The 25,595-nt window shown below is 40.2% G+C and overlaps 4 protein-coding genes and 1 long non-coding RNA gene across 5 annotated transcripts in view; 3 read left to right on the top strand and 2 right to left on the bottom strand.

The window, feature by feature from the left end:
• The window catches only part of LOC135343930 (FYVE and coiled-coil domain-containing protein 1-like), a 31,223-nt gene extending 14,630 nt beyond the window's left edge, over positions 1–16,593 (top strand). Inside the window, exons 15-22 of the mRNA XM_064540962.1 lie at positions 13,799–13,968; positions 14,134–14,266; positions 14,557–14,630; positions 14,870–14,991; positions 15,308–15,413; positions 15,654–15,960; positions 16,250–16,356; positions 16,437–16,593. Of these exons, the coding sequence (XP_064397032.1) occupies positions 13,799–13,968; positions 14,134–14,266; positions 14,557–14,630; positions 14,870–14,991; positions 15,308–15,413; positions 15,654–15,960; positions 16,250–16,356; positions 16,437–16,488 (1,071 nt within the window). The 3' untranslated portion in view covers positions 16,489–16,593. The remainder of the gene's footprint in view (positions 1–13,798; positions 13,969–14,133; positions 14,267–14,556; positions 14,631–14,869; positions 14,992–15,307; positions 15,414–15,653; positions 15,961–16,249; positions 16,357–16,436) is intronic.
• LOC135343952 (uncharacterized) overlaps positions 1–25,595 on the bottom strand; it is a 162,586-nt gene that overhangs the window by 61,733 nt on the left and 75,258 nt on the right. The window lies entirely within an intron of this gene.
• On the top strand, positions 6,281–8,193 carry LOC135343931 (uncharacterized). The gene is made up of 2 exons (XM_064540963.1): positions 6,281–7,222; positions 7,270–8,193. The coding sequence occupies exons 1-2, from the start codon at positions 6,592–6,594 to the stop codon at positions 8,046–8,048; spliced, it is 1,410 nt and encodes a 469-aa protein (XP_064397033.1). The 5' UTR covers positions 6,281–6,591; the 3' UTR covers positions 8,049–8,193.
• On the bottom strand, positions 20,097–20,782 carry LOC135344393 (uncharacterized). Its single transcript, XR_010397434.1, has 2 exons — positions 20,482–20,782; positions 20,097–20,430 (listed from the first exon to the last, which is right to left on the bottom strand). It is a non-coding gene; the product is annotated as an uncharacterized LOC135344393 (long non-coding RNA).
• On the top strand, positions 23,247–25,593 carry LOC135344322 (probable outer membrane protein pmp6). Its single transcript, XM_064541489.1, has 2 exons — positions 23,247–25,537; positions 25,570–25,593. The coding sequence occupies exons 1-2, from the start codon at positions 23,375–23,377 to the stop codon at positions 25,591–25,593; spliced, it is 2,187 nt and encodes a 728-aa protein (XP_064397559.1). The 5' UTR covers positions 23,247–23,374.

Below are 25,595 nucleotides of genomic sequence, written 5' to 3'. Positions count from 1 at the left end.
TGACTATTAAAATAATTATATTGTGGAAAATGTGCGTTTTTTTCTCTTGATATACTTGCCACAATAGTCACGCACTTGTGTGAAAACACCACACATCATTTTTTATAGTGCATGTATTATAATGCCACCACGGACACGTTAACTGCATGTATATATAAGTGCATGAATGAGTGACTGGCTTAAGTCTCAAGTCAAGAAGTAATTGTGTATTTGTATACCAAATCTCTTAAGATAATAATTCTAATGTTGTTGTGCAGTATCGCAGTAGGAGAGCTAACAGTTGAAATACGACCGGAGTACGATCAAATTATAATATTCGCGAGCGCGAATTCATAACGCAGAGTGTTTCACCCGTTTACACAGGGCGGCCCGGTCGTTTCCAATCCCTTTCCTTTTCAATTTATGATAATAGCATTCCTGTAGAACGCCATTCACTTTCTCTAGATCTATAGATACCTGAGGGGGACGACTGAAAAATAAGTTATAGTTACTAGTATACTATATATAGACCCATTTTGCTCTTTGAACATTTAAATATGATATGGGTATTTTAATGTACATGAATTGTATATAATTATATAGCTAGAGCAGGCGCATATACACATATAGGATAACCACCTGGCGTAAACACATGCATCATCAGATCTACACATGCATGTTCATGGCGTTGCAAGAAAGTATATAGTTGAATGTAGCCATGCTATAGGTATAGCTTACATCCTACGGTATAGCTTTAATCAGTCAATGCATGCATATGTGTGTGGTTTGTCATCAGCAAACAATTCTTGGAATGAGATCGTTATTTTGAGCTCAATGGGTGTAACAATGCAGTGAATCTTGTATTACTGCAGCTGGTCTTGAATAACTCTCGCAAATTCATACGCCTCCTGCAGAGCCAGACAGAAGGGGGAGGAATTAATGGACATGAATATATGATGGGGTAAATTCATTTGTTCGAATTAAGAGCAGCAGGTGAGGTCAGTATACATATTATATCTCAGGGGAAATTAGAGAAAATCACCTACAAATAATGTGTCACATTGGACATTAATTGTTGCAAGCATTTTGACCTCTGATCAAAGGAAACAGTGTGCCAATATCTACCATATAATTTGTGGCTTATGTCAGCATATACTGCACAACGTCATGAACGGTCTTACAAACTTAAAATTAGTATGTTTTATGTTAACAAGCAATGTTCACTTACAGATTATTCTATACCAGTTCAACTCATTGTTGCTTTTTGACCTCTGAGATCATAGGAAATGCAAGTGCCAATATACGTTATTTTGAGCTCAATGGGTGTAACAATGCAGTGAATCTTGTATTACTGCAGCTGGTCTTGAATAACTCTCGCAAATTCATACGCCTCCTGCAGAGCCAGACAGAAGGGGGAGGAATTAATATATGGCATACAGAAATATGACTTTTCAGTGAAGATCCCACCTCCCACCCAAACTATCAGCCTTTACTGTACAACAACAAAGGAGCATGCTATCAACTTGTCAATATTGATCAATGTGGATTGTGTGGTAGATTGGAGAGTGTCATGAATGCTTTGAAGTTTTGCTGAGCTGTTGACTGGAAGCACTATGTGACTTTTTTTCCTGGTGATCTTAACTGCTTATTCCCCTGTTTGTGGCTACTGCTCCCATCTACACCACCACCTGTAAAGATAATAAGTTATACTTTCTCCAGACACAACTCATCTTTTGTGTGTCCCTTTACGGTCAAATTGAAGGTTTAGACCAGTTACAGCTTTTAAAGGCCACATATACTTCCATCAAGGCAGCAGCAAGGCATAATTGACTGGTTAGTGTGTGTGTGTGCACAACCTTAACCATTGACCTACGCCCATCTTTTAAGTTAGTCTGGCCACGCCCTCCCCAACTTCGTCTTACTAGGAGTGTATGAAGAGAAGTATGCGACTCCCACGCACATTCCATTCTATATCCCGGACTGAATCCGTCACTAACACTTGTAGTTGTGTAAACGGTTAGCCATGAATAAATTAAATGTGGGCTGGAGGTACAAACCACAGCAGACCATGAGCGTGTATGCTGATATCTAATTAACCACTATACACCTACACACTCACTTGAGATGCGGTCTGATAGTGACGTGGTATGACATACTCGTACCGTAACATGGTTTACACTACAACTGCTACAGTACGGATGGAATTCGCTAGGCTAAGTCTTCATAGGGGGGGCGGCGATCAAATCATAGATAGAGTAGAAGGGGGGGATTGGCAACGGAAATGGTTCACATGATGTTTTACAATGTAGAGCTCAGAAACAATCCGTGTTTCGCTTTCTATACCCTGGGTAAGTTTACCGGGAAACTTATTGAGTCTAATCATGGCTAATGCATGCGTCACAAAGACCCCTCTAATAAACAAATGCCCCCTGATGGTGAGTATCATTTGGAAACGAAGAAAATACAATCTTGTAGCTAGTCTAACACAGAGCGATTTTTCATGCTTGTGTTAGTTTAGCTAGATCTACTATGATATAGCTAAGGTTGTGTCACTAAGTAGTATGCTGTGTCCCAAATGGCCACAAGTATTAATTTTAATGAAGTTAATGTTTAGCAGCAGAACTGCTCGTGGACTTTTTACAGACAACAAAACAATTCTCATGAATTATTCATGTTTAGACCCCCACGTTGGAAGTAAGCCTCAATTAAAACCGCGTGGAAACATGGATGGTACTTCGAGGGTACCTCGTTTCCATCTATTCAATCTATGATCAAGAGTTTAAGCTTGGAATTTGCACACTGACCAATCCAAGTGTGGGTGATGTCATCTATCAAGAAAGTAGATTACATCACCCACACTTGGATGGGTTGATAGATTACATCACCCACGCTTGGATTGGTCAGTGTGCAAATTCCAAGCTTGTGACAGATACAGGAAGTCACGTTACTCTCCGCATACATCTGATACACAGTATGCCTACGTTCGATACTCTCTCTCTATCATAAACTCTTGCTATGATCAAATCAAGCTAAGTTGGTGGGTTGGGCTGACCATGCACACATTCAAAAAGTGATGACCCTTTTCCCCACGGTTGGATTGACCTAGAAAGGGTGATAGCAGTGCACACTCAGTGAGACAGTTATGGTTCCTGTGGTAAATTTATACTAGACAGCTTATGTAGGGTTCAGATGCACTTACTATACAATAATTATTGTGATTCTAGCCACCAAAACAGATCAAAACTACCAAATTATTTTTTTTGCATCTATATGCAGCAAGTGGTTTCTATGCTGGTTTCTATATGCAGCAAATGGCAACAAATCATGGAAATTCAATGTAATAACTATTACTTGTTGACATGGCATAAAATAATGGCCAATTGGAATGTTGGTACAATTGTACTGCATGTTATATAAGAGAGAAAAGTTGTCTGTTACATTCCGTTGGACCAATTAGATGAATCTTTGCATGTAAATTCGCCTGTGTAGAAAGTGTGCATGATTGTTTATAATGTTGTGACAGATTGATGCATGTACGTCTCCACATTATAATTATTGATGCTTCCCGCCAATCAGGGCCTAAAAAATTGAAAAAGTCCGATGTGAAAGCTGCTAGCAGCTTTCACATTGTTTTTTCAGACTTTTTTCTAGTATAGCTGTAACTTGTCACGGCATGCATGTGTGTATATGTTGCATGTGCCGGTTTGCCAAATTCTTAAATGAATGCTGATTTTCTTGGACTCACCTTCAGCATAAAATGGGGTGTAACTTTTAATTGATGTATAGATGTGACACACTGCCTATGAATCTTTGTCAGTCATGCACTGATGATGCCAGCTGGTCTTGAATAACTCCCACAAATTCATACGCCTCCTGCAGAGCCAGACAGAAAGGGGAGGAATTACCTGATCTCAATGAACATCATTATGCAGTAATACTTTCATAGGCCTCTGATCACGTTATTACATTACTCTTTAATCTAATTGTGCATTATTTTATCATACCAAATTGTTTGTATAATACTAGTATAGCGAAAAATAACTCTATAGAACTGTGCATGCACTGATGTAATACCTTTGAATTTTTCCCTAAAATGTGTAGCTGTTTAAATTAGATGTTATATACTTTTCTTTGGTTGTATAATATATGTGATAGACTCTGGGAAAAAGGCCATAATTATTGGAGCAGGCTATTTGAGATTTAAATACCAGATGATAGAGCAAAGAATTTCCTATGCACATACCTCTTTTCATGCCTGAGTTATGCGCGTTGGAAACTCAAAGTTTTGAAATAGCGGTATTGAGAAACGCCCATCACTTAAAGATTGCTAAATTGGGAAAAGTAAGGTAATGGTGGCTGCTTAGACAAAGCGCTTCGCTGGGACGCGTTGGATTCAGAGCATCAGATTTTGCAGAGAGGTAGTAGAAAGACTGTAGATAACTATAAGCTAAGTATTATACACTGCAGTCCATAAATCTGGCTATTGCTCAATACCAATTATATCTGCTCCATGCAATATGTCCTTTTTCCCAGAGCCTGTCACATGCATATATAGGTCTATAAAATCTTCAGAAGAGTGTGTTGCGACAATTACAGACTATGTAGTACGTGCATGGTTTCAGATATATCCGCATGTTTACTAAAATTATTGACTGCTGTGTCCCCATAACCGTACTTTAATATACCAACTAGTAATAGTGAGAGCACTGCATTGTGAAATACAGCCATGCACCTAGCTCACTATTCTGGCCAAGCTGCACAGTCCCAAGGGTGGCCAGATTAACGAGAGTCTACTGTATAATTATAATAATAATTTATGCCTGTATATGCATGTTCATTAATGATAGCCACTTGCTAAATAATTATGTTGATCATTGTATCTATATAATATATATAATTATGAGAATAGATGTTTGGCCGCATGTTATACTTATGATAAAGTATAGACATGACAGTTTGTGCCATTTATTAGTGTATTGCATGTCGAAATAATAGATGCATGTATCCTATGCAGCAATGTCAATCACTATAATTATTATGTATGAGCAAGGCTTGATTCGATTACTTTATACTGCTTCCTGCATGGATCCAAATAAATTCTCGGATGAAATCGCCCACAAATACATGTCAGTGTTATTTTGTCGTCACATGAAAAATGTAAATGGAATTCATATTCTATATATGCAGTATAATTATGCCTCGTATTAATAATGATACCACAACTTCAGTTGCTTCTCAGGGATCATGTCTCAGTCAAGAATTGTTGAGTACCGTGGTGTGATGGTTGTAGGTAAAACTGGAGCTGGAAAATCAACCATATCGAATGCATTTGCTCGCAGTGATGATCGATTTTCTGTTTCAGGGTGTGTTTCAAGTTGGACAAAGCAATGTGATCACTGTCTTGTCGAAGTTACTGAAGGCAACACGTTTTATACAATGAAAGTGATGGATACTGTCGGTTTATTCGATACAGGTCCTAAAACAAATGATGAAACAATCGCAACCCTGAAAAAGTATGTGCAGAAAAATTTCAAAGAAGGTATGAACTTGGTTGTATTCGTGCTACGAGAAGGCCGCTTCACTCCCGAAGAAAAGAATAGCTTCGACTTTATACGAAGCGAATTCGGCGAACACATCTCGGTAATGTCAGCACTTGTCATCACCAATTGTGACAACAAGGATGATAAGGCACGTCGTGATCTTATCCAGGAGTTCAGGAGTAATCCACTGACAAAATCCACGGCAGAGTTCATGAAAGCTGGAATTTATGCTGTTGGGTTTCCTCCAAAACGTGATTACATGAAACTTCCTCTTGCAGTCAGAGCTTACTATGAGGAGTCTATTGCTAAAGATAAAGAACAACTGTGGGGCGTTGTCAAGCGATCAACCAAAGCAAGGCTCATTGAAGAGCTGTACAAAAATACTTTTTGGGATCGTTGTACTATTCTTTAACTGCATGGTAAAGAAACTTTTACTTTTATTAGCTAGCCTTTATAAGTAAAACACATAGTTTATAGCTTTTAAACTGTAACAGTTATGGTTTTGTGAAAACGTTGATTGTATGCATGTCTGCAACTTTAAACCATTGTTTAAAACTCATAAATCAAATTGTGCAGTGTATATAGCTATACATGCGAGTGCATTACTCAACCTAGAGAATTATTGCATCATCCAAGTGCACCGACATTAAAACACGTTGGCTATAATTATAGCTAAGTGTGCATGTTACAAAGGTTTTATTGCTGATCACAAAGCTGAAAACCTGTGCAAGCTATTTTTCAGTAGAAAAGAGCTACCTAGTTTCAACTGCACTTTAAGATGACTTGAATAATGAAGAATTGTGCTATTAATAACTCTACGTAGCTACATGCGAAGTCATTTATAATGTATAGGTCATAATTATTAGAAAATACATATACTCCAACAGCTAGGTGCAATAAACACGTTTGTCTTAACATTAGGTTATATAGGTATAATGCATGTATGGGTGTGTCTGTGATAATTTAAAACTGCATGAATTTCCTTATCTCTTCCAAATAAGAGTATGCACATCATTCATTTTCTATCATTGCAGCAAAAGCTATAGTGTGATTAATAGCTAATTTGTGAAAGATGGCATCCAGAGTTCCACGTAGAAACATCCTTATTATTGGCAGGACCGGAACAGGAAAAGCTTCTATTGCAAATGCTATAGCTAATAAAAGTGATTTATTCAAAATTGGATCTCCCATGGAAAGGTCTAGATGTCATCAAGAAGTGTTAATCAAAGAGTGTCAATCTATGGGCTTTCATTTCAAATTTGCTCTTGTTAATACCAGTTCAACTCAAAATGACCATAATCTGCAAACGAGTATCTCTACTGCTTCGGATTCTCTCAAGACTCTCAACCTAGTTCTGTTTGTGATCAAGCTTGAACCTGTTGACAATCACCTCAGGGAAATTTTCGAAGAAGCTGTATCTTGTCTTGGTCAGAATGCTTCCACTATCACTGCAGTTATTGTCACTTGTTGTGACATTGTGAAGGATGAGGTGATGATAAAAGCTAATCAAATGCTCCAACATTGTATGCCACAAGTTATTGGTTTTGCTAAGAAAAGTGTCTTTATGGTTAGCCTGCCTCGATTGGAAGATGTTCACGAGTCTATGCATTATATATGTCGTGTGAACAAGGAAAAAAAGGAGAAAATCCTTCAAGAATTGTGCACCCAAGCTGGAGAAGAAGTACCTTATGGGAAACCAACAGGTATTAAATGCTATAAACACTTATATATAACTATAATCTTTTTACAGATCCCTTTGAATTGTTTAGACCAGAACCAGCTGCAGTGACGACTCGGCCATTACCCCCATTTTATCAGCCTCCATCTCAGCCACATTTTCGCATGACAAGAAATCTTTTGTTTTTCGGCAAAGCTGGAGCTGGAAAATCTACCGTAGCAAATGCTATTCTTGGCTCTGATTTTTTCCCTGTTGGAACGTCGATCCAAAGCACTACTCGAAAAACAGAAATTCACTCTACTCGTGACTTTTGCTCCAATGGTCTTACATACGGAGTTGCACTTGTAGACACAGTGGGCGTAGCAGATAACCATCCATCAAGATCACTTGTGGAAAGAGCAAATCAAGGCATCACTATGTTTAAGTCAGTCAACCTGATTGTTTTTGTATTTAAGCTTGAGCGATTTACAAAACAAGAAAGGGATTCCTTTCAAACCGTGATGACTCTTCTTCGCTCCAGTCCAAATGCTTCAGCTGTTACAGCTCTTGTCGTTACTTGCTGCGACCAAAAGTCTGAACAAGCAAGGGAAGAAATAATGTATGACCTCCAGAAATCTGCAAAAAGTGTGACACATTTTGCTCAGAAGGGGATTTTTATGGTAGGCCTTCCAACTTTGGATCAGGTTCCGTCTCAAGTAAGACAACACTGTGAGCAAAACAGAAAGATTGATGAAATGAAACTCCAAAGTTTGACAACAGCATCGCATTATGAAGTACCGATGAAGCCAGGAGAGATCCAACTTCACGACAATTCAAGTTTTGACCTGAAGAAGCTCGTTGGCTTTAACTGATCTAATAGCTGTGCACACTGTAGCTGAGAACTCTTAAGACTATTATTGTGTAGATTTTGTGCATGAGGTAACAAGTATATTATTGTAATCAGGGAGTGTTATGTTATTATAATAATAAAAATTATGTTACATGCAGTAAAAATTAGCATTCAGGGTTTATGAAATAATTATAATTAAAGTACACTTTTAATCTTATTATCTACTTTTGTTTGTCTTTTGGCTACTAACTTTAAAGAATGTCGCACCAGAAAGTATGGCTGTTTCCTGGGGAGCAGACACTTTCTTTGGTGCTTGCTTGTTTAGCTAGGTCTTGTAGTTGCTTTTCGTCGCTTTTTACTCTCTGCTCAATGAAGTGCTTGACTGCTGGGGGAACTTCACTTAGCTTTGGTAGGCCTACTAAAAACGTTCCATTATTGTTTGCAAACTGTACCACTTCTGCAGTTGCAGTTCCATGCATTGCTAGTTCTCTTCGAATTTCTTTTCTTGCTTGGTCATCTTTTTGCTCGCAGCAGGTAACAACAAGAGCTGTAATTGATGAAGCATTCGCTAGTCTTGACTTGAGAATGGATATCACTTCTTGTAACGATTCTCTTTCCTGGGGTGAAAATCGTTCAAGTTTGAAAACCAAAATTATCATGCTGAGAGAGTCGAAGCTTTTCAGTGCCTCATTGATTCGTCTTCGAATTTTGTGCTCCTGTTGTCGATCATCTCTCACTCCAACGGTGTCAACAAGGGCAATTTTGAAGTTGTAGCCTCCAGCTTGATGTTCTTTAACTGTGATCGTATCGTCAGATCTTCGAGTAGAGCTTTGGATTGCACTTCCAACATGGAACTTGTCACTACCCAAAATAGCATTTGCAATTGAGGCTTTTCCTGCTCCTGTTTTGCCAATGATTAAAATGTTTCTAGATTCTGGTACTTGTGCCATTGCTGCTTTTAACTTTTAAATGCATCTGAAATAAAATGAAAAACCCAATGTATTTATCCCAACAGGATGATATAATTTTATTCATAATCATCCATTGATGACACACACCCACTTTTTCGTGCATGTATAGGTAAAGGGTGTTGATAATTGTTTAGCAGCTCTCACTGCATGCATAATATAAGAATTGTAACTGTGTGTATTTAACTCACTCTGCTATATATTACGGTGGCCCTGAATGCTACTCCTAGTTGATAGTTCATACTTGATAGTAATACAAAGTACTAGTACTGTAGCATTGCTTTGAATTGGCGCCTCCACCAAGGCATCAGCACCCTTAGACTCGCTGGCCAGTCCATCTCGGGGATTGGCCCCAAGATGGACTGGCCAGCGAGTCTATCAGTACCCGCGGTGCTTTCATATTATAGCAAGCGTCTTTCTTCTAGCCACTCTAATAGAAGAACCAACTCGCAGTTTTAATTTGGGCCTATTTTTTGAACCATTTCCATTTCGGTATTGTGGTGCTTAGTTAATGAAACCACCGCGGGTGCTGATGCCTCGGTGGAGGTTCTAAAGCTACATAACATAGTATTAGTAGCTTTTATGTTATACTATATATACACACATTATGATTTTACTGCATGCAGAATCACAAGGAAACTCAAAGAGTGCATGGGTAATGATCAACCACAATTGTTGTTAAAAACGATCGATGCTAGCGTTCTAGTTAGGCCCTGATAAATTATGCTCGGAATAATTTTTAACATAATAGGTGTCAAAAGAATAATTGGATAATAGGCAGCAGTGTCCATTTTTGGTAAAGATCATTACATTAAGTTTTGCATAACGACATTTTCATGGCAAGCTTGAAGGTGATTAGTTTAAAGTCAGAAAGTTAAAATTAGAGAATCTTAATTATGTCATGTGTCAGTTGTGTGCTGTGTTTATATCTACCTCTTACTTTTGTCTAGAATTATTATGTCGCATTTTTTGGGATCGGCTATAATGCTGTCATGCATAGGATACATGTAGCTTTTTTGTTTTGTGATATGTTGTAGGGGAGTCTTTTAGCTACTTAAATCTTGTGGCTCTGCCTCTTCAGTGATTCGTAGGTTCCTGTGTCTGATATTAGGCCACTGTTAGTTGCATACTTGTTTCAGATGAGAATACTAGCTCAACCCGATGAGGGAGGGAGGTCTTCATTACCCATTATCCCATTATTTGATGATGTCATATCCTGTTTTTTAAGTGACGAAAATATACAAAAGGACAGAGTTTTTACGCACTGGCTTTTTGGTGCACAATGCAACTTGCATAGCCTCGATCCCAGGCCTTACTTTTTCTTGCTGTTGTCACTGTTCATCCATAAATCATAAAAAAGACATAGTGAGGCAGCAAAGAAAGAAATGGGCGTACAGTTAAGAAAAAGTAAGGCCTGGTTTGGGAAATCGCGTGATCCACAAGGATTTTTATGAACGTGGGCGATATGTAGCCCACAATCGTGACGTAAGATATTCTCCCAAAGACTGTACTAAGACAACCACCAAGCTGTGCTGCAAGTCAGATCAGAGAACCAGCGTGGCCAGCTCTGGTGGCAGTAGCTACCTGCTATATGATAATGATGACTAAGCTATTCTTGATCTATACTATCAGTAGACTATATAATAGCATGTAGAAAGACACAAGAAAAGGTGATAGTCTGATAGAATCTGAACAGATAACTAGTAGATCATCTAGCTAAGCCTAAGGTATAGCTAGCTATAGTGCTTGCAAACTTCCAGTTCCAAGTCCATGTCCAGCTTGCTGCAGGCAAAGTTTTATTAGTCATAGATCTGCCTGCCCACGCTCATTTTCACCCTTCTACCACCCTTCTACCCTCACACGACTTCCCGATACAGGCTCTCCTTTTTCCTAACTCCTCCAATTAATACCGTATTTTATCTCATTGAACGATTAATACAGTATTTTATCTTATTGAACAATTGTGGTAAGAACGAAAAAGGAGAGCCTGTGTAGAGGCTATTATTTTATGCCTTGCCAAGTAATGTGTGATAATTATACATGTACAGTACAGACTACAATAATTATTGTAGAACAGTTACTGTAATAATCTATGCTAGCCTCGAATCCACGCCGATTAGACTCAATAAGTTTCCCGGTAAACTTACCCGGTGTCATAAAATTTTGGGCCCCCCATGTTTAGGCCCCCCCGGGCCTAGAATTTTAACAGTTTTGGCCCCAGGGGGTCCAAAATGTTAACATTCTAGGCCCCCCTTAGCCTCGATTCCAGGCCGATTTTAATCGGCCTTGAATCGAGGCTAGCCCCCCCTCTTCTGCTATCCTTTTCTGCACGATAGAACGAAGTCAAAGAGATATAATAATAATTATGGTAAGGTTAGCTCTATTAGTTGACAAAGCATCAAAGAGACTGCATGCATGCAAAGACTCTGTATCAAAGTAGCAAAAATGTTTGCATTATTATTCTATCATGGAATTCAAAGTGAAGGAAGATTTACCTTTTAAGTTACTCATGCTTTACCTATAAGAGTTAAATGCTTTGATGCAGCTCTGCAATGTTGGATCTGCCTGTAAGACAATCGATGTTATTGCATAGCTATCGCCATATTTGCAACTTCATGCTTACTTTCTCAGCCAAATTTCAGGACAAAAAGTATACAGCGCACAATTTCAGTGCAAAGACAACAATTCATATCTTCCTCCATGTTTTCCTATACATAGAAGATGTAAATTGTTGTGGGGATGCTCCAATAGCATCACTGGCTCAGCTCTCAAGTAATGTGGAATCATAGATAGAAGTCAAGAGAGAAACTGTTGTATCATGGTGGAATCACAATAGCAGTTTCCTTTCGGGACAAGGGTAATCTTGGACAGTCCTGACCAATTCGGGACAGTTGGCACCTATGTGCTTCGTGCTGCATGAGGCCTGATTCATAGAATGACATGGTGCGGCTGTGAGACCAGTGGTATACTACTGTACATGCATGAAATGTGTGTGTGTGTGAGGAGAGCTGCATTCAGAGAGCTGTTATGTGCATTCAGTAACTGGCACTGCATAGACTGTGAAAACCATAGAAGACTGTATTGGTGTATTTTGAGAATGCACTGTCACATAATGTTACCGCTGTTGCGCTGTTAATGGGGGGCCTAAAATAAGAGGGGGCCTAAAATTTTAAGAGGGGGCCTAAAATGTTAAAATTCTAGGCCCGGGGGGGGCCCAATCTCATGGGGGGCCTAAAATTTTATGACACCGGGGTAGAAAGCGAAACACATAGTAAAACATCACGTGAACCACTTCCGTTGCCAATCCCCTTCTACTCTATCTTGCGTCCACGAAGAGTCCTGCATCCTCCATGGAAGGGCGGCTAATTCTTGAGACTAATAATTATCAATGCATGCCTTTATAATTATCTGCTATCCGGCTAGCCTCGATCCCAGCCCCTCTCACAGGGGCCTGGTAACCACCGTTTGTGCGTGGGTGGATTCAATAGTAAATTTGTTAGTAAAACTCTTTGTAATTAACCTTTTGTACTATGGTCACCCACGTGGTTGATTAAACTATTAGTGTCAAGGGGAGAGAAATCGCCATCACAATTCTAGGCTCATACAAGGAGCACTGATCTTACTGAGATGGCATCAAACAAGCGTCTGGAAACAAGTAGACTTGCCAGAGCCGGTAGGTACTGACAGAAAAACGCCCACTACTCTACCACAGTACAAAAAACGACAAAACTTGACTTTTCAACACTAGGAGAGAGCTTGAGCAAGAGCAGACAGAAGTAGAAGTCATCACAACAAAACTAGTCACTAGTCTAGGTCATAAGTGTTGTAAGTAACTGTGTTAAAACTGCTGTGATTTGTGCAATGACATCATTGTAAAATATACAATATACTGACTAATTTACTAAGATATCTCGATCCCCAAGAATCTTGGGGCAATTGACGCATGCGCAGACAGTGTATGCCATAAAAGGCTTAAAAAAATTTATACCACACTTACGTCACCACAAATTGATCTCATTGGTCAACAGCTGTAGGATATATAGAATATTAGCATACAGCCCCAGGCATACACAGTTTTTCAAGTTGTTTTTTAGTTTTTTCATTTGTTCAAGAAAGTAAGCAAAGAGAAAAGAGCCATGCTTGACGGTACTAAGACTCAAAGCGACGGCAGAAACACAGAAGGTGCTCTCCAACAAGATGGCTAAGCTTCCATGGGTCCATGGGCGCGGTTTAGATACATTTTATCTAAGAAGAGCTTGCAACTCCAGCTTGCAACTCCAGTAAGGGACGTCGAATGGTCAACGCTTGGACCAAGGAAACTCTTGAGCATCTGTAGGAGTCAACATGTTGCTCAACTAGCTCTTTGACGGCTGCAAAATCCGGCATAGTCTTGTTCTTTTTTGCAGTCTGCATCGAGATTGAATTGTTGCTAGGGGAGGTCCTTTTATAGTGCTGCGGTCACGTGGTATAAGTCAGATATGCCACACCTACTCGGTAGCGGAGGATATGCACCCTATTATATCCTCCGCTACCGTGGTTACATACCCCTTGGCTCCGCCTCGGAGTAACCACGGTAGCGGAGGATATATGGGTGCATATCCTCCTCTTAGGTGTGGTATATCCTATACATAGAGAGGTGCCCATTAACCTGGCTGTATTATCAATAGAAGGTGATCTGCTTATAAGGGTAACCACAACACACATGCTACATGTACATGTACGTACATGCATGTATGTAGATATGTGCGTGACTATTTTACACAACTGTATATATGCACTAAACTTCTCCCTCCCACAACGACAGAAATCGCTGAGTCAGGACTTGGAGCGTTCCCAGACTCTACGACTGCACAAGCAGCAAGTGGAGGGGTTGTCCACTAAGATAAGGGCAGAGAAGGCGGAGCTTAGCCGACAAGTGGAGAGACTTAGTCAGGAGAATGAGGACATGAAAAAAGCCTTCAAGAGACTATTACAGTGAGTGAAAACATTTCCAATGGAACCCCCTCAGGCTCTAAATGAACTCCATCTCATGTTTGAGCATTTCCATCTACAAGTCAGTACAATCTGAGATACAGCCTGAGATTTGTTTTGGTAGTCGTACATGTATTTAATTATACTCAATATCACCCCCCCTCCTAGACAAAAGGTGACTCTGTGGCAACATGCAGACAAGTTGGAGCAGGAACAGGTTGCCAAGGGAACGTGGATCAACGAGAAATCCATACCAGAGTGCATGGGATGTGGGATGACCTTCTCCGTCTTCAACAGAAAGGTTGGTGATTTGTGGGCTACACTCCTTCCGCACTTCAAAACTGCATTTACATGGAGTAGCTCTTTGGTAGCTGTATTACATCATGGTGGTACACACATGTACATGTGTATGATTAAATCAACAATTGCTTTCAGGCCCAAAGCTTCTGTTTTGTGAATAGCGTTGTGTATAAAGTCACAGTGTGTTTTCAGAAAGGCCAGATTACTTTATTAGGAATGTCTAAACATACACAAATAATTGTTTGCACTTTCAGCTCAGCCCAGTCTTACAGAAATATCATTTCATTGCAGCATCACTGTCCTTCGTGTAGCAAGGTGTTTTGTACCAGTTGCTGTGACAAGAAAGCTCAACTGCCCTTCAGCAAGTGAGTACTTTTAGCAACCAGCTCTGTTGGAAAAGGCTTTCTATTTACAGAGGCACATTTTAAATTTGGGTTAGATGCTAATGTACATGTACATGTAGTTTCATAGCAGCGTAGAAAATGCACCCATTGTCACAGAAATCTAGCATTTTAAAACAGCCACTGGAATTGAGTTTGTACAGTACATGTAGTCCATAATGCAATTTACCCGTTGATGATCTTTACCAAATCTCTTGACTCAGGGACCCAGTACGAGTGTGTGATGACTGCCATGATAAGATCCAGGACGTGAGGACATCAATGTCTTCCAAGATGGTCAACACTCTAGAGATGGAGAGTGTGGCTCTACCACAAGGCAGCAGCGGTAAGAGAGACTGACACTGTTGAGGGGATGGCTGATTAATGGACGCGTTGCCTATATAATAGTATGACCATGCAACTACATGTATGTCCAATTTAATTGTAGAATTAGACCTGTCTATTGTGGTCACCTCTGTAATGTACAGTTCCATAGCGTGTGTTTAGACCTGTGTAAACTTAGCAGGCCACTTCTTTATTACAGTCACTGTCTGTCTGCCTAAAGGTGACGACTCTATAGGTTTCACTGTATTATCCACTCTGCTTACTTGTGTTTATGGGTATACGACTCCCCTCCACCCTTATATGTACCCTCCCTTCAGGTCAGGCCATTATGGCAGGTCCCGATGAGGAAGGTGGTGAGGAGAATGGTACTGGATCTCGTAGCTCTCGAAACATCACTCGAAACATGGAGGTCAATGGAAACAGGTCAGTGGGCGATAGTTATGTGTATCCCATTCTAGTTTGTATATACCTACATTGTATTATTAATGTACATGTGTATGGAATTAGTTTCGTAGTATGCTTGCATGTACATGTATACAAGTCTCCAGTTTGATCTAATGTTAGCGTGCTTTAAGTCAATTTCAAGGACGCCTTAGACCATTGTTAGGTCTGTACTGATATGACTATCTGTCATTACCTCCCCCCCCCCACACACACACACAGCCTCTTAGCACGACTCCACCAACAGAACATAGCTGGCGATCTGCCTTCCATCGATGACACTGGTAGCACTATTAGTGGTGACAACAGCTTCATGGAACTAGCCTCAAAGTATCTCGCACCAGGGGAACGAGTTGCAAGGAGTTCAGAGTTCAAAGAGGTGGTGATAGATGGTGGTGGAGTACAGAATGTCCCCATGGCTGTGGTGAGGATTGGTACTGCCATTGTTTGGGAGTTCAGCACGAAACCGAAGGGGATTGCGTTTGGAATCTGGTACAAAGAGAAGAAAGACAGTCAAAAAGAAGTGGAGGTGAGTGATGGTTAATTAGTATACTGTAACTGTAACAGTGCATGGAACCTCTCTCAATGGTCACCCATTCAGAAAGCCCAATGAACAACGCCTCGACAAAGGCCCCTTCTGTGTAATATCCAAAACCCTGTTTTCCATGATTACATCACGACACTTGATAGTACATGTATATTTTTGTATTGATAATTGGTCTGCTTGTTACTGAAATTAATTTAGATTCCATGTACTGCATGCATGTATAGTATAGTCTACCTCAACTGTTGTGATACCCATACCACCTCGTACACAGGTGCTTCCCCTGAAGAGGTGCATGTCCCACAAGGCCACACTGACAGGAGAGTATGTTGCACAGAAAAATGGAGTCTATGTACTTAAATTTGACAACTGTCACTCAAAGTAAGTTATTAAATTCACTGCCCATAGCAAGTTGTGCATGTGCATTAAGTTATAACTGCTTCTGTTTGCTCATTCTGCAGGTACACAGGTCGCAAGCTGCTCTACAAAGTGTGGACTAGATCACCATTGTAACCATGGAACTTTTAACATTCGTCATCGTAATAACATATCAGGTCTTTTTTGTTGCTTTTTGTTACTTGTTTGTATGTACAACGTATGAATATGATTTGTTGACTTGTTCTTCATGTGCTAACAAATAATAATAGTCATACATAATTACAATTGCCTTTTAAATTGCCTATTATTCCCACATTTATATATAAATTATTCCTCCAAAGCACAACAAAGGAATGAAAGGATATCCATGTCGTTGCACATGCATGCAAGAAGATCTATTAATTAACACTATACAGTGGAACCTCTCTATATATAGCGGACACCTTTGGGGAACAATGTTTTGGCCTTTATATAGACTGAGGTGGCCTTTGTTGAGAGGTTGTTTTGTACACACAAACTGTTTATTTGAGACCTGGGAGCCTGGCCGTTATATATACATGGCGGCACTAATTTTGCAAGAGAGCAGCTCATTATCTAATGAATAATTCATATGAGCACCCTAACGGAATGTTTAGACCTTGCAAAATACTAAATCGCATTACCACAAACCACCATACAATGTTGCTACGCAAACAAATAGTATAAATACATGCATGTACATGCATGTAGTATAGTTATAAATAAGAAGAGCAATTAGAACTATAGACTTTGGAAACTATAATAGAACCGGGGAGGATTTGAAGTGGAGAATGATAAGTATTATTTAGAACACACCTAGCCAAGATTAAGTGTTTTAATCTGCGTGCCGACGTTAACGTGGTGCTCGAGCCGCAGCCGAGTGCATTACGTAACCGAGAGGCCATCCGAGTGCACCAGCATTAAAACACGTGACTTGGCTAGGTGTGTTCTAAAGGATTTAGTGCTGTCACGTGAGCTCTAGCCTAACTATATGGCAATGAGTATATATCTGGTTTGCTCTTTTGGAAAGCTATGATATTCGAAGCACCTTTGATGAAACGATTATATGGATCTGGCTTAGGTACAGGTATGTACATCTTCGAAGCAAGCTGAGCCTATTTCTCCAGACGAAAAAGCGATGCTATGGTCAAGTCAGCAATTCGGTACACTTAACTACACATGAAACAAGTCGAAACAATAACATTCGACTTTCTAATACTTTTCAGCTTTGCTTGTGTACATATTTAATCTGCTTGTATTATTATAATTATGATGACATTCAGATTCAATCTGCTTGTATTATGATTGTTTGATAAAAAGTGTGCATTAAAGCACACTTAAGTGTGGATTAAGTTATTTAATCCATGGTCACCTGACTACTTTCAGATAAGCTGATTGGCTGGAGATCATGTGATCAGCACTAATACAATATTGATACTCAATGATAGCACCTTATAGCGGGTAATTTTCAAGGGTCTCGCAGATTAGCCGTTTTTGTAGCCCCTCAAAAAGTACCCATATAAGTGCTAGAAGCCATGCATGTCGTCATTGGAATGCATTTTTAATGACGTCTTTGTCTTTCTTGCCTTCAATCAAGAAATAGTAGCCACGTGAGCTTAACCGTGTGTCATACCTCCTCTGCTGTGATTCTGTATTCTGCATGCAGCAAAATTAAAAATGTTCATCATGATAATTATAATCAATGTGTGTATAAAAGCTAGCTATATTAGTAGCTTTATGTTATGTAGCTTTGCACCTCCACCACGGTGCTTTCATCTTGGATTGCAGAAGCTAAACTAGTAATAAGCATTGGGAAATCCAGGCTATATATCAATCAATACTCTTGGTCAATGTTAATAACTATAGCCATTAGTATACAGTCTGGAGTCTGAGCATGCAGTATAGAGGAACTGGGCTGACAATAGGCATTGCAGGCTAGATATCAATCACTCCTCGGTGTCCAGCTATTACTGTGCATATGCACATGCACATGCATACTTACCTGTAAGATTGAGCCATCTTCCATGTACTTCCATAAGTCTGTACAAGCCTCAGAGTAAAGAACATTTCAGGAAAAGCCATAATTTTATTATTAGCTTACTACCACACAGTGTTTACACCTTTTGCTTTTCTAGTTTACACCTTATGCTGTTGTAATATACACCCACCTATTTTTACTCCCCAAACTAGGTCTTTGTTTACACCCTAGTGCATGTTCTATACACCTCATTTTTAACAGTGCATGCACAGTGTTCATGCACGTTGGCGTAGATGCATGTATATACACACTGCTTTGACGTGAGGCTGTAGACTATACTATAAACCCCAAATTAAGGCCCAGGGTATATGCACTTCAATGCTCTAGTAATACTATAGCTCTATGGGAAATCATTCCGCAGTTGGGCGCTTGGCCAATCCCACGTAAAACAGATGGTTATATAATTATGGTTATCAATATCGTAAATATGATACTTAATAGATCCTATAGCTATAGCTATTATTGCATGATAATGTTCCGCTGCATGTGCGGTACCTAGGTGTGGTATGAAAATAGTTTAAGTTGGCTGACAACCTATATAGCAGCTGTTGCGCTCCTTTGAGCTTTGGAGGAGTACAGTGCATACGTGTTCATTGAACAGCTGCCAGACTACACAGTAGCAATATCCCACAGTCCCCTACGCAAATAATCACCATACATGCATGCATTCTTGTAACCAAAGATAGCTTTGCTGTAATGTGACACTCTTATAGGTATTTGTAACTGCATGCATGGTGGCGGCGGTGTGCGCCAGGTGGTCTCCGGCTCGAATAACTCACACACATTTATTTGCCTCCCACATGGCCAAGCATGCAGACAGGAGGAATCATGCATGCATGCATGCATATACATGTAGCTGTATGGTTGTGGTCTTGCCTAAATACAAAGTGCACTTTAGTTTTTATTCAGCGGTATAAATATGCCGTAATTATAAAACACTGTACACTCGGGAGTGTAAATTATTTTATAATTAGGTATACAAATAATATACGTGTATATGTTATAGTTGTACCATATGGATATCAAGGGTGTATTGGATTTGTACTACCTCGTGCAGTTGTATGTATTCCCCAAGGGCGCAGCCCGAGGGAATACATACAACTGCACGAGGTAGTACAATAACAATACACACGCAAGTCCATGGTACAGGTAGCTTGTACCATGATGTGCTCTGACACTAAGGAATATCCATTGAAACTCTCAGGATACTCCAGGGTACAAATCCCATGTACCCTAGGGTATACATTGACTTGTGGTCAGCCTAAAGCCCACCCTCCACCTTAAAGGGCTCTCTTTTAAAGGACACTGTGACACACTGGATCACATTGTGAAGATCAATTCTTCAGTATCCATCACTAAAACTACCAGACCATTGGAACTGGGGTGTGAAGTTGTAAATGTGGTTTGTCAAGAGCATGCACACGCACACAAAATGTGCACATGCAGTGCATGCACGGAGGGATCAAAGAGTGTTTACTATACTACTCAGTTGTAAATGGGTTGGACAACAGCTTCTAATTGCAATACTTGTTCTCATGCGCCCTTGGGGAATACATATAGAACTGCCCTCGGTAGTACAATCCAATATAGCCTCGATCCCAGGCCGAGTTTTCGCTTTTATAACGGTTAGGCGAACAACTGGGCCTGGTACTAGTTGTCTGCGCATGCGTCAAATTTTCATTGTATATTTGTGGTCGGCAAAAATATTTAATAAATCAATAATGGAAATTTGTACACAGAAAATGCACAGAGTGAGTACACAAAAGATGCACATAGGGAGCTGCTTCACAAAGGCCTGGGGAGTTGCCAGTTGTGCTGCAGCACAATTACAGTGACCCAGGGCAACTTCAGGATGATTGAATGCCTTCAAATTACGTTTCAAAAAGATTTAGCAGGCTGCTGGACTTCTCTGATTCTAGGCCCCAACTCGTAACTCATTGCTTGAGAAAACGTAGATTCTCTTGATGTCTCTGAGCTACCCAGCAACGCTCGAATGAGCAGGTCATACTCCAGTCCTGTGTCTGTGAGTATAGGACAATATTAAAAGAAACCAAAGACGGTTAAACCCTTACCTCAAACTGTCCAGTCTCGTCCGTTAGTATAGCCAAGAGGAGCACTGTTGGGACAGCTGGATATTAGCCATTGCTCCTGTACAGAGAAGTAGACATTTTAAATATACGTGTAGAAATTTCTCGGTTATAGTGTCATTGTCGACGAGCTGATGATGGCAGCATCAAGTTCTCTAGCTCACACTCTTCACTTGATCCACCATATTAATGATGAAACTATATATAGTCTACCTACATTCTTGCCAAACATGAACAAGATCTAAGACTTGATAGCATAGCCGGCCATAGGGCCCACACAAAAATATCTGACCTTAACAAGCTTGATAAAGCTTTATACCTCTTCCCTTGTTGTTCAGTCTTCAGAATAAGCTTCAGAGAAGAGAGAAGCTTCAGCTAAGAGCCATTCCAATCGATTCCAATAATGATAAAACGGGAACTGACTTCTAGTACACGATAGTACACGAATATAAATGTCACGAAAGTGACCGAGAATATCCATTCGTCAGAATCTGACGAACGACTGACGCATGCGCAGACAACTAGTACCAGGCCCAGTTGTTCGCCTAACCGTTATAAAAGCGAAAACTCGGCCTGGGATCGAGGCTAAATCCAATACTGTGTTTTGCAAGTTGCTTGTCATTATGCCTCGGTGCGCATGCGCAAGCGAGGTATATGGTAGCCTCGAGATCAGGCCGATTAATCGGCCTGGATTCGAGGCTAGGTATACGGTAGTGTGTTTTTTGTGTGTTGTCTGTGTGTCTGTCTGTCTGTGTAGACTGCTACAGCTGCTCAAGGATGAATCAAGTGCAAGTAAGAGTTTCTATAGGCTTCTAGTCATGTTTACTTGGATTTTAATTCGTGGATTTGCAAAATAATGCTTTGTTCTCGAGTTATACCTAGTTTTGCTTACTTGGAATGCCATTGCAGCCTTTTCAGAAGAGCACGTAGCCAAACTTGTTTACCCAGTGTTGCTACTCTACTTAGTAGTTAGCTCTGCACTAAAACGCTAGCTATTGGTAGCTGCAAGAGTGAGAAGAGAGCTGCAAGGCTCTGCTAATAATGCAGCCATTAATTTTAGACTTGAACTTTTGGCATAGATCGTTTTTAACAATAATAATGGTCGAAAATTACCCACTCTGTGAGTTTTTGCATGCAGCAAAATTATCAGTAGCTTTATGTTATGTAGCTTTGGCATCTTCACCGAGGCATCAGCACCTGCTGTGCTTTCATTGTGCACAGCAGGGCCGTAGACAGCGGGGGGGGGGGGGGGGGGGGGCAAGGGGGGCAGTTTCCCCCCCCTAGCATTCTCAGATCTGCTAAAATTATTGATCTGCACATGCCCAATGAGATGTGGGCAGGGCTATCTGATGCGTATGCTGACTGCTGAGAATAAGTTATGACCTTTTTTTAGGTAAAATTATGAGCTCCACTGTGCCTCTGGGAAGCAGGAGCACCTTCCTAGTTCAAGCTACCTTGTTTTAGTTGCTCTAAGTTGGTGCCACAGCAAGTTGAAAGTTGCCATACTCAGAGGATATGAAATAACATGCAGTTGACCTTTTTTTTAGTAACATTTTCAGCAGTTATTTTGCCCCCCCCCCTGCAAACCTAAGCTATCTACGGCCCTGCACAGTAAATGGGCGTTGTCTATAGTACTACTGTGGTTACTAGATTTAATCAGGAATGTGCTGACTCATAACTTTCTACTGCTCTTTTAGTGCACTTTTATAACTAAAACAACTCCCATACTGACTCAAATCAACAGAGGTATAGCAAGTCAACAGAGTACTGCATGTGCATATATATACACTAACAGCTTAGCTAACTAAATATAAGTTAGCAAATTAATGAATAGACACATTTACGTTACTACAGACTCAGTAGTACTATAGACAACGCCCATTTACTGTGCACAATGACAAGCAACTTGCAAAACACAGTACACCCTTGATCCATGGCAGAGGCAGAGGTGCAGTGGTTTGCAGAACAGTTGTCATACTCAGATAGGCAGTAGGCGGTGGCTTTTAAGTGTGTTGTGGTTTTGTGGTTTTGTGGTCTTTTCAAATTATTCATAATCAATCAATCATGACAGCAACTTTAAAAGAGTTTTTCATGAACTGTATGTTGAGCTGTACAACCTTTAATTAATCTTCTGAATAATTATGGTCAGGAGTGTATGACATCATCATGGAATGACCTTTTTTAAAGTTGCTGTCAAGAGCTAAACTGCCCATCGCTTTTAATAATCCTCTGAATATGGTGCAGCAGGAGCAGCACTGAAGAGAGTATAGTACAAATTCAAATTTACTAAACACGTAGCGTTGATTAAATTTTAAACTACTTTTCTTGTGGGTGCTCTAGTTTTTTGAATGGAAAAAAGTACGGCTATATCTATACATATTGTGCAACTTGATAAGTCATCTCTACTTAATAGCCTAGAAAGATGGGGGAGGCTCCAGCCCCTGAAGTCCCCCCTCTTTCTACACCACTGCATATTATAAGGCAATTATGTAATGTACTTACTATTATTAGCTAATCTGGGGGCAGCACATGCACATACCTGAAGCAGTATAATATCACATTACACACCTCACACAAATGCATGGCAGACATCGATCGAGGACTATCCCTATTATATTCCTCTCTCACGCCCATGTATCAAGATGTGGCATCATGCCCTATTAAGGAAAGGCTGAAAACTGTGGGATAACCCACAATAAAAATTTAATGCCTATTTTGCCTATTTTGCACAACATTAATTAGGGTTCCCAGCAAATAGGGAATGTTTTTGATTTCTTGTTTGTGGGTTAGAGTTAGCGCATAATATATAAGACTGCAGAACGTTTACTATATAGATCTAACAAAAGTAGTGACTCTAAACAGAAACTGCAAAGTCAGTATGCTGTCTAGAAATATTCTCAGTTGGTTAGTACTGCTATTGACCCTAGCTGCTGTTACCAGGAGTGAGCACTATCACATTGTGCCAGTGAATTCAACCGACTTTTGCAGTAATAACTACGGAAATGGAACCTGTTTTACTTTGGAGCAGCTTGTTCAAACAGACTTGTTATCTGGAGGAGATATTCTCACCTTGAGCTTTTTACCTGGAGATCATGTGTTAACTGAGCAGTTATTGATTCGTAACTTCTCACGTGTACATATCATCAGTCAGAACAAAAGTACAGCTGTTGTGAGATTCTATAACAATGGCGAAATACGTTTCATTAGTATTACCAAAATGATTATTAAAAACTTGGGTTTCACTGGAGCGAATTATGGACCACTAAACTCACATCAAGGCTTGATCATTGACGATGTGCACGATGTCTATATCAACAACTGCTACTTTATGAACTTTGAATTACTCAATCAGGCGGAAACCCACATAGTTAAAATTGCTAATACTCATACTACAAAAATTGAATGCACCGTATTTGTGAACAACACTGGTCAGGCACTGCATGTTGAGGCTGATAATGTGCACATAAAAAATAGTATGTTCACTAGAAATAATGGAAGTGTGGTTGACATTCAATCAAAAAACGCACTGATCAACAACACAGAGTTCAACTACAAGAGTACTGAGAGTGGAAGAGCAGTAGAAAAGGTATCTGGTACTGTAGTTATCACTTGGTGTAACTTTACAAATAACAAAGCTTTTCAGTTTGGTGGAGCGATTGGTATTGGCAGTGTGTCCATCTCCGACAGTGTGCTGAAAAACAATGGTGCTTACGAGTTAGGTGGAACGATTAGTGTTTCCTCAAGTAGTGTATCCATCTCCAGCAGTACACTGACAAACAACATAGCTGACCATGGTGGTGGAGCGATTTATGTTTCCTCAGGCAGTGTATCCATCTCTGACAGTACACTGATAAACAACAGAGCTGACTATGGTGGAGCGATTTATGCTTCCTCCTCAAGCAGTGTGTCCATCTCCAACAGTGTGCTAGCAAACAACGGTGCTAACAGTAGTGGTGGAGCGATTTACATTTCTTCAAGCAATGTGGTGTTCATCACCAACAGTGTGCTGACAAACAACAGAGCTGTCTTTGGTGGAACAATTTATGTTTCCTCAAGCAGTGCGTCAATCTCCAATAGTACACTGACAAACAACATAGCTGACCATAGTGGTGGAGTTATTCATGTCTACAGAGGTAGTGTTTCCATCTCTGGCAGTACGCTGACAAACAACAGAGCTGACTATGGAGCGATTTATGTTTTTTCAAGCAGAGTGTCCATCTTCAACAGTATGCTAGCAAACAACGGTGCTAATAACAGTGGTGGAGCGATTTACGTTTCTTCAAGCAGTGTGGTGTCCATCACCAACAGTGTGCTGACAAACAACAGAGCTGTCTTTGGTGGAACAATTTATGTTTCCTCAAGCAGTGCGTCAATCTCCAATAGTACACTGACAAACAACATAGCTGACCATAGTGGTGGAGTTATTCATGTCTACAGAGGTAGTGTTTCCATCTCTGGCAGTACGCTGACAAACAACAGAGCTGACTATGGAGCGATTTATGTTTTTTCAAGCAGAGTGTCCATCTTCAACAGTATGCTAGCAAACAACGGTGCTAATAACAGTGGTGGAGCGATTTACGTTTCTTCAAGCAGTGTGGTGTCCATCACCAACAGTGTGCTGACAAACAACAGAGCTGTCTTTGGTGGAACAATTTATGTTTCCTCAAGCAGTGCGTCAATCTCCAATAGTACACTGACAAACAACATAGCTGACCATAGTGGTGGAGTTATTCATGTCTACAGAGGTAGTGTTTCCATCTCTGGCAGTACGCTGACAAACAACAGAGCTGACTATGGAACGATTTATATTTCCTCAAGCAGCGTGTCCATCTTCAACAGTATGCTAGCAAACAACGGTGCTAACAGTAGTGGTGGAGCGATTTACATTTCTTCAAGCAGTGTGGTGTTCATCACCAACAGTGTGCTGACAAACAACAGAGCTGTCTTTGGTGGAACAATTTATGTTTCCTCAAGCAGTACATCAATCTCCAATAGTACACTGACAAACAACATAGCTGACCATAGTGGTGGAGTTATTCATGTCTACAGAGGTAGTGTTTCCATCTCTGGCAGTACGCTGACAAACAACAGAGCTGACT

The sequence above is a fragment of the Halichondria panicea genome, chromosome 11, assembly GCF_963675165.1.
Source record: "Halichondria panicea chromosome 11, odHalPani1.1, whole genome shotgun sequence".
NCBI lineage: Eukaryota > Metazoa > Porifera > Demospongiae > Suberitida > Halichondriidae > Halichondria > Halichondria panicea.
This window is presented reverse-complemented; position numbering and strand designations above follow the sequence as displayed.